The 17,676-nt window shown below is 37.9% G+C and overlaps 1 protein-coding gene across 4 annotated transcripts in view; it reads left to right on the forward strand.

Moving 5' to 3' along the window:
- CLHC1 (clathrin heavy chain linker domain containing 1) overlaps positions 1-2,644 on the forward strand; it is a 37,121-nt gene extending 34,477 nt beyond the window's left edge. For all 4 annotated transcript variants that reach the window (XM_032877759.1, XM_032877758.1, XM_032877760.1 and 1 more), the window contains 2 exons: positions 795-974; positions 2,334-2,644. In XM_032877759.1, coding sequence (XP_032733650.1) covers positions 795-974; positions 2,334-2,530 — 377 coding nt within the window. In that variant the 3' untranslated portion in view covers positions 2,531-2,644. The remainder of the gene's footprint in view (positions 1-794; positions 975-2,333) is intronic.
- Positions 2,645-17,676: the final 15,032 nt, after the last annotated feature.

Consider the following 17,676-nt stretch of genomic DNA (forward strand, 5'->3'; position numbering starts at 1 on the left):
TCTGAAAACTACCTCTGTTGTGACCCAAGAAGAATATTTTTACTTGAAAAACTTTAGTAAATTAACACAGAGTTTACAAATTTAAGAATGTAAATCATGATCGCAGTACTAGATGAACTCAGTAGTTAGCTAGTGTATTAAACCGTATGAATTTGGAGTCCAAAATGGTCAAATACAGGCAACTTCATATGGCTCGGCCTCTAGCTACTTGAACTGGCTGATACCTTCTTAAAGTCTTCATTTTTGAGTTTCTAAATACTTGATATTTTTAGGAAAAAAATTACTGAGACCCTTTTTCTGTGCAAGGCACGGAAGAAACAAATTATACTGACTAGGAACTGGTCCAAATATGAGCATCAGGGTATAGACAAACATAATGTAGTGTTAGATGGAACCTTAGAAATTGGAGATACCAATTCTAGCACTTTTAAGGTGCATAAACTGAGATCCAAAAAAATAAGCAATTGGCGGAACTGGGATTAGAACTCAGATTTCCTGATTGCCAATCTAATCCTTTCTACTCTACCCTGTGGTAGAATAGAATTACCCTTTGATAATTTGTTTTTCTGGTAGTCTGTGTTATAAGAAGTTTTCTTTCATATTTTTGCTATGCTGATCATGATTTTTTTTTTTTTTTAAATTGGAGAGAGTACTGTTAAGTTCATTGAGGGCTTTGGAAGGATTGGAAAAAGAAGTGTTGCTTGGCAGGTACAGACATTAGCTGGTCCCAGTTTGTAGTTGATGTATCATACTAGGATGTTGAGACATAGTTTTTTTTTGTTTTTTACTTTCAGATGACCTGATGCAGTTAATAAAGTTATGTCCTCACATCGAATTAATTCAGTGTCTGACTAGAGAATGGAATGGGAAACCACCATCTTTATCTTTTGGTCTTGCTATACTTGATCTGTTTTCTGTAGATCTGAAAAAAGTTGGCATTAAGCTACTTCAAGAAATAAGTAAAGGTGGGAAAAGTAAGTATAGTAAAATGTTATCGCAGAAGAGAAAGTAGTGGGTTATTTAGGGAAAGGTTCAAGATCATTATGTCTGAGTTAACTCATTTTTCCTAAGAGTTCCTTCTTGGCAGGAATTGACTTTAGGAGTTTATAAATGTAAAGATTACCACGTCAATATAGTCTGTTGACAATAGTATGTATTTCTTGAGGTAATTACAATGAAGAGAGAATCTTTGTGAAGCTTTAGGGGAACATCTTAATAATTATACTGGCTAACACTACTCTAAAAACTGTACATATATTAACAAATGTGTATATTTAGTAATTTTGTATGATTTAAAATGCTATTTAGACATAAACACTATATATTTTTATTCTTAAACCAAATACATATGTAAACGTCATTTCCATATTATGTTTACTCTGAATGTAACTCTGGAGTGGGATCAAGAATAACTAATTATGTCTCACTTTTTTCTTTGCTTTCTCTAATTTAATATAGGAACTTGAGCAGATAGCTGGATTTTGAATTGTTATAGGGGTTAAAAGAATGAATAGTAAATTATATGAAAATGTATTTGGGAAGATAATTTTGAAATTTTCATTACAGATATGAAATAAAATATTTTATTTGACAGAAAAATAATAATCATGGTAGAAATAAAATAATAGTGCTGACAATATTTTAAAAAGAGATCCTCTTTCATTAGGTTTCATAAGTAATGCAGGTAATAGATAAGAAATGAGTTCCCTAAATAAATATATTCCAAAGAGGGTCACCATAACTGATTTTCAAAAATAATATCATTAGTTTTCTTTAATAAACAAAATCATACTTTTATTTCCTTTAGAAAAATATTTGTTATAGAAGCCCCATCATTAAGAGGTCTCTCTTTATCCAGAGATAGGAGGAATTTGCCAAAGAGGTTTTCAAGCGCTTGGGTCAGCACTACTAGGGAATTTTATAAAAAGAATTTGAAGGATCTTGAAAACTAGACCTGTAGGCTCCAGTTATATTATAGTGTCTAGCGGTACCTTAGAGTCTCTGAATAAAACTGAGCCCTCATTCTTCGTTTTTTCAAACCCCTTCCTTGTAGCCTTCAACCAAGAAGGATATGAATAGAAGCGTGGGAATGTGAGAGATAGTAGAGGGTTGAAGTGAGGCATGAAAAGGTTAATGAAAAAGATGAAGAACCTAACACTTGATTACTTAAACCGTGAACTGAAACACTCCACTTTAAACTTACAGGGATCAACTTTAATAGTTACTTTAATAGTTGAAATGATATCCCTTTCTATTTTTGAAGAATTGCTAAGTGTGGATTTTCAAAATAAGAATAAGTGCCATACTATAATATTATAATCTTTTTCCCTCAGGTATAGTTGAACATCTTATGATAAATGATCCATTTTTCTCATTAGAAAACTGGCAAGAAATAGCAAATATAAGTTTACAGAATGGCTTTGACCAGTTATCTCAAGACATCATGTCCATTCTTCGCTCTCAGGCTGGAGTAACTGAAATTTCTGAAGAGGATGATACAGTCAACTTAATGGAACATGTTTTTTGGTAGTTCTGTGTCTTAACCAGCTGAGGGAGCTTATATAACATTTTATGTGTATTGGTTGGGCAAACTAATTTTGGCATACCTAACTTAAAAATAAATGTAAAGTAAGAAGCTCTCAGGAAAAAATCATGCTGTTTTTGTTGTGATGACTTGTCCTTGAAACATTTATACCGTTGCTTTCTTTTTTCTATATGGTCATTTCTGATATTGAATCTTGATAAAATCCAAGAGTATAACTTTGTATAAAACTCAGTTTAGGCACTTATATCTAAGGGCATAAGCTAATGTCTAGATATAGTTCTTTCTGAGGATCTATTTTTACAGCAAGAACTGAGGAAGGTGTGAATAATATCCTGTCCAACTAATTTCCCAGATAATGAATGCTTTGAGTGAGACTGATTTTTAACAAGAAAGGCAAGATGTAATTTCAAGGTTGGACTCACTGGTGAAAACCTACAGTATAGTAATTTTATACTACTGATTTAAAGATGTACCCCTTGCTTTGGTATATGTAAATGGCAAATGTTAGGCTTCTACTCTACAAGTTGGGAGTCTTAGCATATTCTTACCTAGAGAGACCAGCCAAATTTTACATGAAGCCAATTTTGCATTTTATCATTTCTGGGATATCTATAGATATGGAAAATATGTTGAGAGGTGGTTTTGGATGATTTCAAATGTCTGAATTATTCTGTGTCGTGGACAGGTAGGATATTCAAAATATTTAGTGATCAGTATGTCATGGGCATCCCCAGTCAAACAGAACAGAGACCCAACTAATCATAACAGCTTTCAGCCGTTATGCCATACCAGCTGAATGTCAGCCTTGATCATGGGACATGGTAAGAATGAGCTGCTTTTAGATGGAGTCAGAAAGAAAAGTCAAATTTTCCCCTACTAAATCTAAATTTAGAGTCTATTTTGTACTCCATAGCGGACAGAATATGAACTTGGAATCAGACAGCCTTGTATTCAAATTCTGGTCTTACCTCTTCCTCTTTGTAAAATATGGGCAGTAATACCTCCTTTAAAGGTTTGTCATGAGGATTAGCAATATGTGTGTGTAATATAACTATATAACATAATGGAGAAATTCATTGAAGATAAATTACTTAAGTAAGTAATAGGTCCCAGAAATGCGTATCTCTCTACTTGGCTTATACTTACTAAATCCCACATTTCTATCCATTTGTATTTGTGTAATTATCCTTCTGTGGAGTGTTTGATATGTTGACATACCTTACTGCCTATGTTGAACTATCTGTCCACGCTTATATTAGGGTTGCTTGGCTTATCTTTTAAATCTTGAAGAGTACTGGCTGAGTTTTCAGTTTTTCCACATATTGCTAAACACAGACTGAGTAATGCGTAATTACAATTTTCTAAAACACAATATTTTTAAAGTAATACATGTACACATTTTAAAAAGCAAAGTATTACTAAAAGGTTTATAATAACTAATAATATTTTGATTTCTGGCCTTGACATTAGCTGTGATCTTTGAAAACAAAAGATAAAGGATAGAAAAAAAGAACGGATAGAGAAAAGATAGGTCAGCAGCCTTGATATGTTTTCTTTTTTTAAAATTTTTAAGATTTTAGGGGCGCCTGGGTGGCTCAGTGGGTTGAGCTTCTGCCTTTGGCTCAGGTTATGATCTTAGGGTCCTGGGATCGAGCCCTGCATCGGGCTCTCTGCTCAGCAGGGAGCCTGCTTCCCTCTCTCTCTGCCTGCTGCTCTGCCTACTTGTGATCCCTCTGTCAAATAAATAAATAAAATCTTTAAAAAAAGCTTTTAAGATTTTTATTTATGTTTAGCAGCATTGATTTTTAATGTCAACAGCTTAAAATATTTTTTTTCTTTGAGACTTTTATGATCAATAGAAAGCTATTATGTGTCCATTGACAGAACTTAGGAAAATAACATGTCCATGAAAGTCAGGAAGATGAAGTAGGAACATAAATGTGGAAAAAGCTTAAAAAAGCAGCTGTTGTTGTTACTGTTAATTTTGCTTTGGTTTTAAAATGTTTTTCCTCCCCTCATTATTATTCCTTCTCTGTTAGCATTACCTTTGGCAGTTTTCCCAAGGAATGTGAAACTTGTCAAATGAATATAAATTAAAATATCTGGAGACGGAGTTGGGAGGAAGAGCAAGAATATGAGGTCACATGGAGGAAGGAGAAGGTGTGAGCTGTATGGGATGGGCGTGGAGGCGGTCAGAATGCACTGAGAGAAGTGGAACATGAGTTCTTGGCCTAGGAGCCTGCGTTCTAGAACAGCTTTACCACAGTCGGACTTTGTGTCCTTTTCCTCATGAATTTATTTTGACTAGATAATTCCTCTTGTCATTTCTAACTCAAAAATTCTGTAATTCTGCAAAGATACAAATGATTCCCCAGTACTTTTTGACCTTCTGCCTCCATTTGATGCAAGATTCAGCATAGAATCAACCACACATACTGAACACCTATTTTGTGGATGGTCTCTGCTATCAACATTACATCTTCAGTGGAAAGACACAGCCTGCTTTTTATTTATTTTTTACTTTTGTATTTTTTAATGATTTTACTTATTTATTTGAGAGAGAGGGAGAGAGCATGCATGGGCAGTGGGGAGGAACACAGAGAGACTTCCCGCTGAGCAGGGAGCTGAATCAGGGTTCCATCCCAGGACCCTGGGATCATGACCTGAGCTGAAGATAGATGCTTAATGACTGAGCCACCTAGGCACCCCAGGACACAGCATACTTTTAAAAATAATTAACTATAATTCCTCAGTATCATCTAATATTCAGTCTGTATTAAAATTTCACCAGTTGCTTAAAAATGCCTTTTCATAGTTGAATTGTACCAATTAGGATCTAAATAAGGTTTGTGTGTTCTGTTCAGGTTGCTGTGTCTCTACATCTAGAGTTATGTCTCCTCCCCTCCCTTTTTTTTTTTTTTTTCTTGCCATTGACTGGTTAGACTGGCTGGTTGTTACCTGGTTGTTCCATGTCCCAGATTTGTCCTTATGGTATTACTTACTTTGTTCTTCTAGTTCCCATATTTCCTATAAATGGAAGTTAGATGTAAAGACTTGACTAGAGTTAAGTTCAGCTGTTTTGGCAAGGATGATTACAGGTATGTTGGGTACTTCACATTTTATCATATTATGATGTACTAAGTGTTTGATTATCTCATTACTTTTTTAAAATTAACATAAATGCATTATTTGTTTCAGGGGTATAGGTCTGTGAATCATCAGTCTTACACAATTCACAGTACTTAGCATAACACATACCCCCACAATGTCCATCACCCAGCCACTCTATCCCTCCTCCCTGCCCCCCCCCCAGCAACCCTCAGTTTGTTTCCTGAGGTTAAGAGTCTCTTATGGTTTGTCTCCCTCCCCAGTCCCATCTTGTTTCACCACCTCCCACCCTGCCTCCCAAATTCCTCATACAGAGAGATCATATGATTATTTTTCTCTGATTGACTTATTTCACTTAGCATAATACCCTCTAGTTCCATCCACATCATCGCAAATGGCAAGATTTTGTGGGGTTTTTTGATGGCTGCATAGTATTCCATTGTGCATATATATATATATATATATATATATATATATATATACCACATCTTCTTTATCCATTCATCTGTTGATGGACATCTAGATTCTTTCCATAGTTTGGCTATTGTGGACATTGCTGCTATAAACATTGGGGTGCAGATGCCTCTTCAGATTACTGCATTTGTATCTTTAGGGTAAATACCCAGTAGTGTGATTGCTGAGTCATAGGGTAGTTCTATTTTCAACTTTTTGAGGAACCTCCATGCTGTTTTCCAGAGTGGCTGCAGCAGCTTGCATTCCCACCAACAGTGTAGGAGGGTTCCCCTTTCTCCTCATCTTCACCAATATCTGTCGTGTCCTGATTTGTTAATTTTAGCTGTTCTGACTGGTGTGAGGTGGTATCTCACTGTGGTTTTGATTTGTATTTTCCTGATGCCAAGTGATGTTGAGCACTTTTTCATGTGTCTTTTGGACATTTGGATGATGTCTTTGCAGAAACTGTCTCACTGCTTCTTGAGATAAAGTCCAAAATCCTTAACATGGCCTGCATGATCAGGATTCCAGCTGCCCCTCCAGACTCTTTCCTAGTGTACTCCTCACCTTCTTCCAACCAGATGAATGCTTTCTTTTTGTTCCTCATGCAAGGCACGGTGGCTAAATGTGGTATCTCGCCTGATTGGATGGGGACCCTCAAATGTGGGGTAATGATCAGGTAGAAGTCGGTGCTACAGGCAGTGAAAGGATTCACCCCAGGCACAACAAAGGAGATGGAAGTTTACTGAATACATTGTGAGGGAGTCTGCGGCAGGATTGGCAGGATCACAGAGGGATCTGCAGTGAGGCAGGGGGTGGGGGCTGTATTTAAAGCAGGAAGGTGAGGAGGTGTGGTGACATATGGAATCTTCTCCTTTTTGGTAATTGTGCCTGGTTGTAAATAGCCCAATATTCAGCTAGGGCTTGTGGATATTTTGAGGTGTCTCCGATGGTCCTGTCTGTATCTAGCCAGGGGCTTGTTCTGGGCCCTTTCTGCATTCCTTTGCTCAGGCCTGTTGCTTAAGGGAGGCAAGCATGTGCAAGCAGAGGGAGGGGCAGAGGGGGAAGGAGAGAATCTTGAGCAGATTCCCCTCAGCATAGGGAGCCCTACACTGGGCTTGATTCCAGGACCCTGAGATCGTGATCTGAGCTGAAATCAAGAGTCAGGTACTTAACCCACTAGCCACCTGGACACCCCTAAGATATGCTATTTATTTTACCTGAAAGGCTTATCCCTTTGTTTTTACCTAGTTGATAATTTCTTTTACTTCAATTCTTAGCTTAGTTAAAACTTCCTCAGGGAAGGGGCGTCTGGGTGGCTCAGTGGGTTAAGGCCTCTGCCTTTGGCTCAGGTCATGATCCCAGGGTCCTGGGATCGAGCCCCGCATCGGGCTCTCTGCTCAACAGGGAGCCTGCTTCCTCCTCTCTCTCTCTCTCTCTCTCTCTCTCTCTCTCTGCCTGCTTCTCTGCCTACTTGTGATCTCTGTCTGTCAAATAAATAAATAAAATCCTTAAAAAAAAAAAACAAAACTTCCTCAGGGAAGCCTTTCATGACTTCCTTAGTTTAGTGCTAATTTTCCCTTTTATAGGCTGTCCTTCATTGCTATCATGGTTGTGGTCAGGGACAATACTTTTCTTTTTTCTTTTTTTTTTAACCTACATTTTTTTTTTAACATACATTTCATTACTGGATATAAAGAGAAATGTTAATACAATAATAATAGGGGACTTCAACACCACACTTACAAAAATGGAGAGATCATCCAGACAAAATCAATAAGGACGAAATGCCTTTGAATTACATATTGGACAAAATGGACATAACATATACAGGATATTCCATCCCCAAACAACAGAATACACACTCTTGTCAAGTGCACATGGAATATTCTCCAAAATATATCACATCATAGGCCATAAAACATGCCTCAATAAATTTAAGAAGACTGAGATATCATGCACCTTTTTTTGTTTTTGTTTTTAATGATCTTTTTAAAAAAAATTTGTATTCAATTAGCCAACATATCATACATCTTTAGTTTTTGATATAATTTCCAATGACTCATTTGTTGTGTAATTGAGGGTAAGGGCAATATTTTTTGAGCGTGTGGGAAATGGGGGAGGGTTACTGTACTAGTTTTCTGGGCTGCTGAAACAAAGTACCACAAACTGAGTGGCTTAACCAACAGAAATGTATTATCTCACAGTTCTGAAGGCTGTAAGTCTGAGAGCAAGGTGTTAGGTAGGGTTGGTTCCTTAGAAGGATTTTAAGGGAGGAATCTATTCTAGGCTTCTGCCCTTCTTCTTGACTTATATGTAGCCATCTTCTCTCTGTCTCTAATATCATCTTTCCTTTATGAATGTTTGTGTCCAAATTTCCTTTTCTTATAAGGACACATATCATACTGGTGTAGAGCCCACCCTAGTGACCTCATTTTACTTGATTACCTCTATAAAGACACTATCTCCAAATAAGGTCACATTATGAGAGGTCCTGGGGGGCTAGGGCTGCAACATGGGAATTTTGGGAGGACACAGTTCAACCTGTAACATTTACCATTGTATTACCAAAATCAAACAGGACTGGATACAAAATGAGTTTCAATAAATAATTGCATAAATAAATACCAGGCTGGACCTAGTATCTTCCATATTTAATATTCATGTTGTACATTTGCTGTATTTTTTGATAAATTTCACTGATAAATAAACATACATACACCCAATAATACATTCTGGAAAATGCCCACATTATAACCGTAGAGTTCAGTAATTTTTCACAAAGTGAACACATTTGTGTAACTAACTCCAACGTGAAGAAACAGAATACCCTATAATCCTAGAAACTCCATCCTGTCACTATTATTCCACTCCCAAAGATAGCCACTACTCTGATTTGTCATATCATAGATAAGTTTTGCCTGATTTTGGATTATAGATAAAGGAAATCATAATCATTTTTGTGTGTGTGTTTGCTTCTTTTGCCCTTTATTGTTTTTGTGAGATTTGTCCATGCTGTGTCTATTTGCAGTTGTTCATTTTCATCACTATTTAGTATTCCATTATTTAAGTACACCAGTTCTACCAGAGAGGGACATTTAAGTTGTTTCCAGTGCAGAGGTAATGCACATAGTGCTTCCATGAACATTCTTATATGTGTCTTGTACGTGAACATTTGTACATTTTTGTTGGATTCCTGCTTTGTTTTTTTAGGTTGTATATTGACGGGTATATATTAGGCCATACTAGTGCTATAATTTTCAAGGTTAGCACTGTATTAATGTTCGATTTATAATATTTTCCTCTGGCAGCTATAATGAAATACCTATAATAGAAATTTTGCATTGGGTTAGAAACAGTCAAAATCAGTCATTTTTCTAAACCCATGGCTCTAAAAAATAATTTCATTTTTTTGAGCAGTTTTAGTTTCACAGCAATATTGAATAGGAGGTACAGACATTTCCCATATATCTCCTGCCCCCACATATGCACACACTCTCCCCTTATCAACATCCCCCACTAGAGTGATACATTTTTTACACTTGATGAACCTACACTGACATCATTATCACCCAAAGTCCATAGTTTACAGTAGGGTGCACTCCTGGTCTTGTACATTCTGTGGGTTTGGACAAATTTATAATGACAAGTATCCACTATTACAGTATCAGAATAGTTTCACTGGCCTAAAAATTCTCTGTGCTCTACCTACTCATTCCCCATGGATTTTTCATTCTTATATGGAGAACCTCTTTGCCTTCCATGTATGAAAATAACAGAAAAATTTTTAAAAAGTCTTTATTTGACACAAAGAGAGAGAGAGTGAGAGTACAAGCAGGGGGAGCAGCAGGCAGGGGTAGGGAGAAGCAGACTCCCACCAAGCTGGGAGCCCAATGCAGGACTCGATCCTAGGACCCTGAGATCATGACCCAAGCCAAAGGCAGCTACTTAACCAACTGAGCCACCCAGGCTCCTGAAAAGAACAGAAATTTTTAAATCACTTTCTGTGTCCCAGACACTGTGCTAGCTATTTTGATACACACTCTCAATAAAAATCCCCACAACCGTTGTTTTAAAAGATTTTTAAAATTTATTTGACAGAGAGATAGCACAAATAAGCATAATGGCAGCCAAAAGGAGAGAGAGAAGCAGGCTCTCTGCTGAGCAGGGAGCCCAATGCTGGGCTTGATCCCAGGACCCTGGAATCATGACCTGAGCCAAAGGCAGCGGCTTAACCAACTGAGGCACCCAGGTGCCCCCAAATCCCCACAACCATTTTGTGAAATAGGTATTACAATTCCTATTTTTATATGTGAAGAAAAGGGACCAGAAGGCATAGCGATATGCCGAAGATCACATAGCAGAGGTCATGATAAACTACATTTCTGACTTTAGATTAGGTGTTTTTTACCATATCAGGGAAAGAGAGGAAAATATTTCTTCCAGAGTCAGAAAGATTTACTTGTACTTACACGTTTATCATTTATCAAAATGAATTTCCATTAATTTCATCTGTTCAGAAAAGTTTAGAGGTTTTCTGAAACAAAAATTTAATGAAAACTTTTCTTAACATTAAGGACTTTTCTAAATCCTATTTAGTTAAGAAATAACCCATTATATTTAAGCACTTTTTTAAACTCAACAGATGAAATGTTACTTTTTAGTTGCCTTCAATTCTGTTAGACTCTTAAAGCATAAGTTAAGTTGAAAATCAAAGTATAGGCCTCATTGTTGTTGTTTTTTTTTTTTTAACTTTCTCCATTTCTTGGAAATTTCTTCCATTCCTTCTCCAAAAAAACAAAAACAGCATTTCTTCTTCAAGTTTTTATTTAAATTCTAGTTAGTTAGCATTCGGTGTAGTATTAGTTTCAGGTGGAAAAAAACAGCATTTTAACAAAGTTGAAGCAGTGTAGCGCTACTGAACATATAAAGTTGATTTCCTTGCTGGTAGTTATCTGTTGTATTCTTGAAAAATACTGAGTAAAGGTACTTTTACTTATGTAGCAATTTCCTTTTATTTCTTTTTTATTGTCAGTTATCTACAGGTACCCTACATGCCTTGGAATGTCAGTCTCTTCTTGATGTTCTTAAAACTCCAAACTGAAGGTCAGTCAAGTACCTGTAGAAGCTGGTGCTACTATAAATTAGTGAGGTGTTTAGGGGTGGCTGGGTGGCTAGGTGGCTCAGTTGGGTCAGTTGGCTAGGACTCTGCCTTCAGCTTGGGTCATGATCTCAGGGTCCTGGGACCAAGTTCCACACTGGACTCCCTGCTCAGTATGGAGTCTGCTTCTCCCTTTCCCTCTGCTGCTTCCCCTGCTCATGCTCTCTCTTTCCCTCAAATAAATAAATAATATCTTTAAATAATTTAGTGAGCTGTTTGACAATCAGGGGGATTCTGGGGACTTTTCAAAAGGGACAACTATAGTAAGTTCCAGGCAGTTTTTGTCATGCAGGGTTATGGACTCAGAATTACCCCATCAGAAGCTGGAAATGTTGATTTGATGTGAGCAGTCCTGATTGTCAGAGTACTATGTGGCTGAACAAAACACATTTATAGATCAAACTTGACCTGTAGGCCTCCAATTTGAAACCTTTCCTAAATTCAGGAGGCCAAATTGGATTTCCTGTTTCCATTAATTTATTATTTTAAATTTTTATTTTATTAAATTTTATTTTATTTTATTTATTTTTTTTTCAAAGATTTTAATTATTTATTTGACAGAGCACAAGTAGGCAGAGAGGCAGGCAGAGAGAGAGGAGGAAGCAGGCTCCCCACTGAGCAGAGAGTGATGCAGGGCTCGATCCCAGAACCTTGAGATCATGACCTGAGCCGAAGGCAGAGGCTTTAACCCACTGAGCCACCCAGGCGCCCCTATTTTATTAAATTTTAAAAAAAGATTTATTTACTTATTTAAAAGAAAGGGAAAGGGAGAGAGAGAATCTCAAGCAGACTCCCCACTGTGTACAGAGCCCCATATAGGGGTAGTTCTAACAATCCTGAGATCATGACTGTAAGGGCCGATTTAGCCAGAGCGATTCCACCCAGTTGAACAATGACTTTGTTGTTTATACAGTAAACCTTAAACTGTCCCTGCCCCCCTTCCCCCAGGGGATTTACTTAAAAACGAGTCCCAGAAACCAGTCCCAGGTAACAAAGCCCAAATACAAGCGTGGGTCAGGCCAGGTGGAGGAATCCAATCAGTGGGGGCACATACTGTCTCCGTAGCTACCAAGGAGTGTGGGTCCCGCCCTTTGGGTGCCCTTTGGGCGCCAATTCTGACCAAGGTGATAGGCTAGTTCAAATATCTACTAAACAGTAAATTGTAATTCAGTTGGTCACTTATGTGTGACCTAGCATGACTGTGCAGCTTTCTCTGTGTGTTACAATCTCATTGGCCACCTGTGTGTGGCCAGGCCCAATTGGCCTTTGCCCTTAAAAGCTAGTCTGTAACGCAGAGAGAAGTCGCCCCAAGACGCTTGGTTTGATTCTCGAACGGTAGGTTTGATTCTCGATGCTTGGTGCGAAATAAAGCTTTGCTTGACCTTCGCTTTGTATCAGTCTCGCTCCTTTGATTATGGACCCAACAATGACCTGAGCCAAAATCAAGAGTCAGACGCTTAACCAGCTGAGTCACCCAGGCACCCAACTGTTTCCATTAATTTTAAATAAAGCTTTTTGAGCAGATAAAGGAAGTAAAGAGCCACCATGTTTTCTTAGGAAAAGCTGCTGCTGAGTGCCCAATTTACTGATGCCCCGGTAATAGAAGGCAGGGTTCTTTAATCTAAGTTGGAGCTATTATATGTATTGTTGGTCTAGAATGGAGGCTATTTCAATTTCTAATGTCATGGAACTTGGCAAGTAGCACAGATGCAAATTGTTTATAAAAGGAGGAAAAGAGAAATGCTATTTAAGTAATTTTAATGCCCCTTTCTCACATGCTAATTTATTTATTTTTCTTTTTTTTTTTTAAAGATTTATTTATTTGACAGAGAGAGATCACAAGTAGGCAGAGAGGCAAGCAGAGAGAGAGAGAGAGGAGGAAGCAGGCTCCCTGCCGAGCAGAGAGCCTGACACGGGACTCGATTCCAGAGCCCTGAGATCATGACCTGAGTGGAAGGCAGAGGCTTAACACACCGAGCCACCCAGGTGCCCTTCTCACATGCTAATTTAATCTGTCAGTATCCCTTCTCAATTGTATTGCCATAGGGTGGTAAAAAAGCGGTATTACAGTTTTTAAAAAGAGGTTATTAAGATACATTTTGAAGATTTTCCTAAATTAATCCTTGTTTCTATTTAGTTAGCTTTTTAGCAGAAATTCCATTATGGCGTGGGGGACTGCCATTATCATGTATTTTCAAACTGCCTACAGGAATAATTACAGCTAAATGTTTTCAGTCCTCCATTGAGTTCCTACTCTACGTCAAGCTCCCACGTGGACCAATGTGTTAAAGCCACTGAGGAGGATCTACCTTTTTTTTTTTTTTAAGATTTTATTTATTTATTTGACAGACAGAGATCACGAGTACGCAGAGAGGCAAGCAGAGAGAGAGAGAGAAGGAAGCAGGCTCCCCGTGGAGCAGAGAGCCCGATGTGGGGCTCAATCCCAGGACCCTGGGATCATGACCTGAGCCGAAGGCAGAGGCTTTAACCCACTGAGCCACCCAGGCGCCCTGGATCTACCTTTTTCATCTAAGGAACAAACAGTTGCATGGGTTATATCCTGTTAGCTTGTTTTCTTGGATCAGATCATTCAGGTCTGGCTTAGGGGATTTGTGCTTAACATGAGATTCGTGTCAGCCTTGAACTCCCTGGTTTTACACAGATCAGCATGTCTAATAACAAACTCCCACCCATTTCCTCACCACACACATATGCTCACAGTTTGAAAGCACAGAATCAATGTGAGAAGGTACATTTTGGAAGCAGCTCCCACCAGTGGGACTGAATTATCAAAGATCTCTGCCAAGTTACTTAAAGATCTAGGCATTTATGGGTTAAAAAATCCTAGGTTTTGAATTGCAAGCCTTCACCAGTCCAGAGAGCACTCTACTTGTAAAGTCTGCATGCTATTTTATTTTTGCCCAGCTTCTCTCGGGTGAGGACTTAAATTGATCAGTTCCTGAATACAACTTCATAGTCACAAAAAGGTAAGTGTTATATGATTCCACTTATATGAAGTACTTAGTCAAAAATCATAAAAACAAGGGGTGCCTAGCTGGCTCATTCAGTGGAGCTTGTGACTTTTGATCTCAGGATTGGGAATTTGAGCCCCATGGTGGGTATAGAGATTAAAAGAAAAAAAATCATAAAAACAGAAAGAGTGATGGTAGTTTCCAGGGACTAAGGGGAGAAGTTATTGTCTAATGGGTACAGAGTTTCAGTTTTACAGGATGAAAGAGTTATGGGGATGGATGGTGGTAATGGTAGCACATTATGAATGTATTTAATACCACTGAACTGGACGCTCAAAGATGGGTAAGATGGTAAATTTTGTTTTGTGTATTTTACTAAATTAAAAAAAACAAAACTCTGCTCCTTATAACAGCTCTGTCTCCACCCCGTGTAGTTGATGTCATAAATTACATCTTTGAACACTGTGTGCCCCAAACCATAAATTAATTCTTATAAATGCATTAGTCTCTTAAAGCAGGTAGAAACAAAATTATAGTTATAACTAAAGTTATAATAATACTAGCTTTTAGACTAATACTTTTTTTAAAATGTATTTTTCTCTTAAGTCAAGCAGATAACAAAAGGTAGGGTTACAAACCATTGTTACAGTAATAATAGCTCTTCTAACTGCCTATATATTTACCTTTATTGAGATCTTTATTTTGTCATATGGCTTCAAGTTACTGTATACTGTTCTTTTATTTTACCCTGCAGTTGTCCCTTTAGCATTTTTTTCGAGGTAGCTTCGTGGTAATGAACTCCCTCAGCTTTTGTTTATCTGGGAAGGTTTTAATTTCTCCCTCATTCTTGAAGGACAGTTTTGCTAGATGTAGGCTTCTTAGTTGACAGTTTTCTTTTAGCACTTTAAATAGCACTGCCTTCTGGCCTCCAAAATTTCTGATGAAAAATTTGCTGATAATCTTATTGAAGACCCCTTGTTTATGATGTCTTTTTTCTCTTGTGGCTTTCCAAAACTCTTTCTTTGTTTTGTTTGTTTTTTTGGTTTTTTGAAAGTTTGAGTACATGTTTCAGTGTGGGTTTCTTTGAGTTCATCTTGTTTGGAGTTCATTGATCTTCTCAGGTGTTTATTGCATGTCTTTCATCACATTTGGGAAGTTTCCAGCCATTTCTTCAAATATTTCTTCAAATATTCTCTTGGCTTCTTTCTGTATCTCTTCTTCTGGGACTTCCCTGATGCATACATTGGTCCACTTGGTGATGTTCCACAGGTCCCTTAGGTTCTGTTCATTTTTCTTTCTTTCTGTTCCTCAGACTCAATTTCTATTGTTTTATTTTCAAGTTTGTGGATTCTTTCTTCTGATGGAATCTGAATTCACTAGAGTGAATTTTTCATTTCGGTTATTGCACTTATCAGTTCCAGAATTTATTTCTGGTTTTTCCATCTCTTTATTTATTCTCATTTTGTTCAGACATCATTTACTTTCTTCACATCTTTCTTTAGTTCTTTGAGTATCTTTAAGATGGTGATTTTAGAGTCCTTGTCTAGTAGATCTGTTATCAGTTCTTTTTGCAGGGGCATTTCCGTTGATTTGTTTCTCCTTTGAACGGACCACACTTTGCTATTTCTTTATATGCTTTGTGATTTTTTTGATGAAAACTGGACATTTGAATCTATTGATGTGGTAACTCTGGAAATCAGGTTCTCTCCCTTCCCTAGGGTTTTCTAGTTTTTGTTTGTTGTTCTTGGGTTTTGACTGATGCAGGCTGTCTCTGTGCAAAGGATCTGCCTGAGGTGTAAACTTAAGGTCTTCCTAAGTCTTTTCTGACCCTGCACCTTTTCCCGGGTGTGCATGATGACTTTCTAATTTTCCCTGTATATGGAGTTGCTTTTGAATATTCTACTCTTTCATAGCTGGTTCCCAAAAAGGGAAAATGAGAAAAATGGAAGGAAGGAAAAAGAGAATACTGGCCCTTTAAATCCCCTGGAAGTCACTTCAACTGGAAGGTGGAGAAGCTTGCAACAATGGCGGGGGGGGGGGGGGGGGGGGGGGGGGGGGGGGGGGGTGGGGGTAGGGGGGTTGGTGGGGAGGTACAACAACAACAGCCAACTTCCCCTTTGCATCTCTGAGATCAGAAGCAGCAATCAGTGTTCAAAGCACACACACCCTATCTTTGGAAGACAGGGTCCTTTTTTACCCACCATGGCTCCTGCAATCTGTGTTACACTGCTCCAGGAACAGGTGCACAGCTGCCTGCTATGGAGCTGGGGATGTGGGAGGGGAAGCTGCTACTGTGCTGACAGCTGAAATTGAGCCAAGTTAACCACAGTTTACTGTCCAAGCTTTCCTCTGGAAGTTACAAGCCTTCAGTAGCCTTGTAGTCCTCAAATAGTTAGACTGTCAGAGAGATTCTGCCAAAGCAATTGTTGTCTAGATGGAAAGATAGATTCCTGGGGCTCCTCACCCTTCCCAGAATCCTCCTTGAGAATCATTCTTGGGGAGGATTTCCATTCTTAGGAAGATGGTCCTTTAAGGAAGAAATAGTTAAACTCTATATTAAAATGTTTTAAAATTCTAGCACTTTCTTTTTTTGAACTTTTCATTCAGTTGAAGTAGGGATAATGGTGGGATGGGTGGGGTGAGTTGGGCCTGGAAATGAGGGCTTTGTTTTCTAGACATAGGATTTCTTTTCAAGACATTTCAAAGGCCATATTGTAATAGGATCCTGCCTGTTATGCAGTGATCCCACACTGTTATATTCTTGACTGGGCCCTCATGACTTAGCTGACTTTTCTGTTTGTGCTACTCTAGGTTAAAGCATAGGCTGGCTACAAAGCTGTTGCTTATATCATAATTTTAGTTTCAAAAATTTTGACACACTCATCCAGTCTATTCTTCACAAAAGTAAGATATGTCTACACAAAAATAGCCCAGGCAGATCAATTTACAGCCAGATTATGGGAAGTCTGTTTTCTTAAAATTACTGGAATGATTTCAAAACTAGTGGAAGAGGGTACCTGGTTATTCTGCTTACATTGTGTTCAATCCTTGATTCAAAGTGTAGGAGATGAGATTATTACACAGTTGAGAGCAAGAGGCATCTCTTTGTACCTCAGAATTAAAACCTGACTTAGGAAATAATTCTGAGAATTCCTTTTTTCTTTTTAAGTTTTTATTTAAGCTTTTTAAAATTTATTTAAGTTTTTATTTTTTATTTAAATTCTAGTTAACATAGAGTGTAGTATCATTTTCAGGTGTACAATATAGTGATTTATTACTTATATACAACACCCAGTGCTCATCACAAGTACTCTCCTTAATACCCATCACTTATTTAACTCATCCCCCACACACCTGCCTTCCGGTAACCATCAGTTTATTCTCTACAGTTAAGAGTCTGTTTCTTGGTTTTCCTCTCTGCACCCCCCCCACATTCA

This window comes from Lontra canadensis, unplaced genomic scaffold (assembly GCF_010015895.1).
Source record: "Lontra canadensis isolate GAN:19392208 unplaced genomic scaffold, GSC_riverotter_1.0 scaffold61, whole genome shotgun sequence".
Lineage (NCBI taxonomy): Eukaryota > Metazoa > Chordata > Mammalia > Carnivora > Mustelidae > Lontra > Lontra canadensis.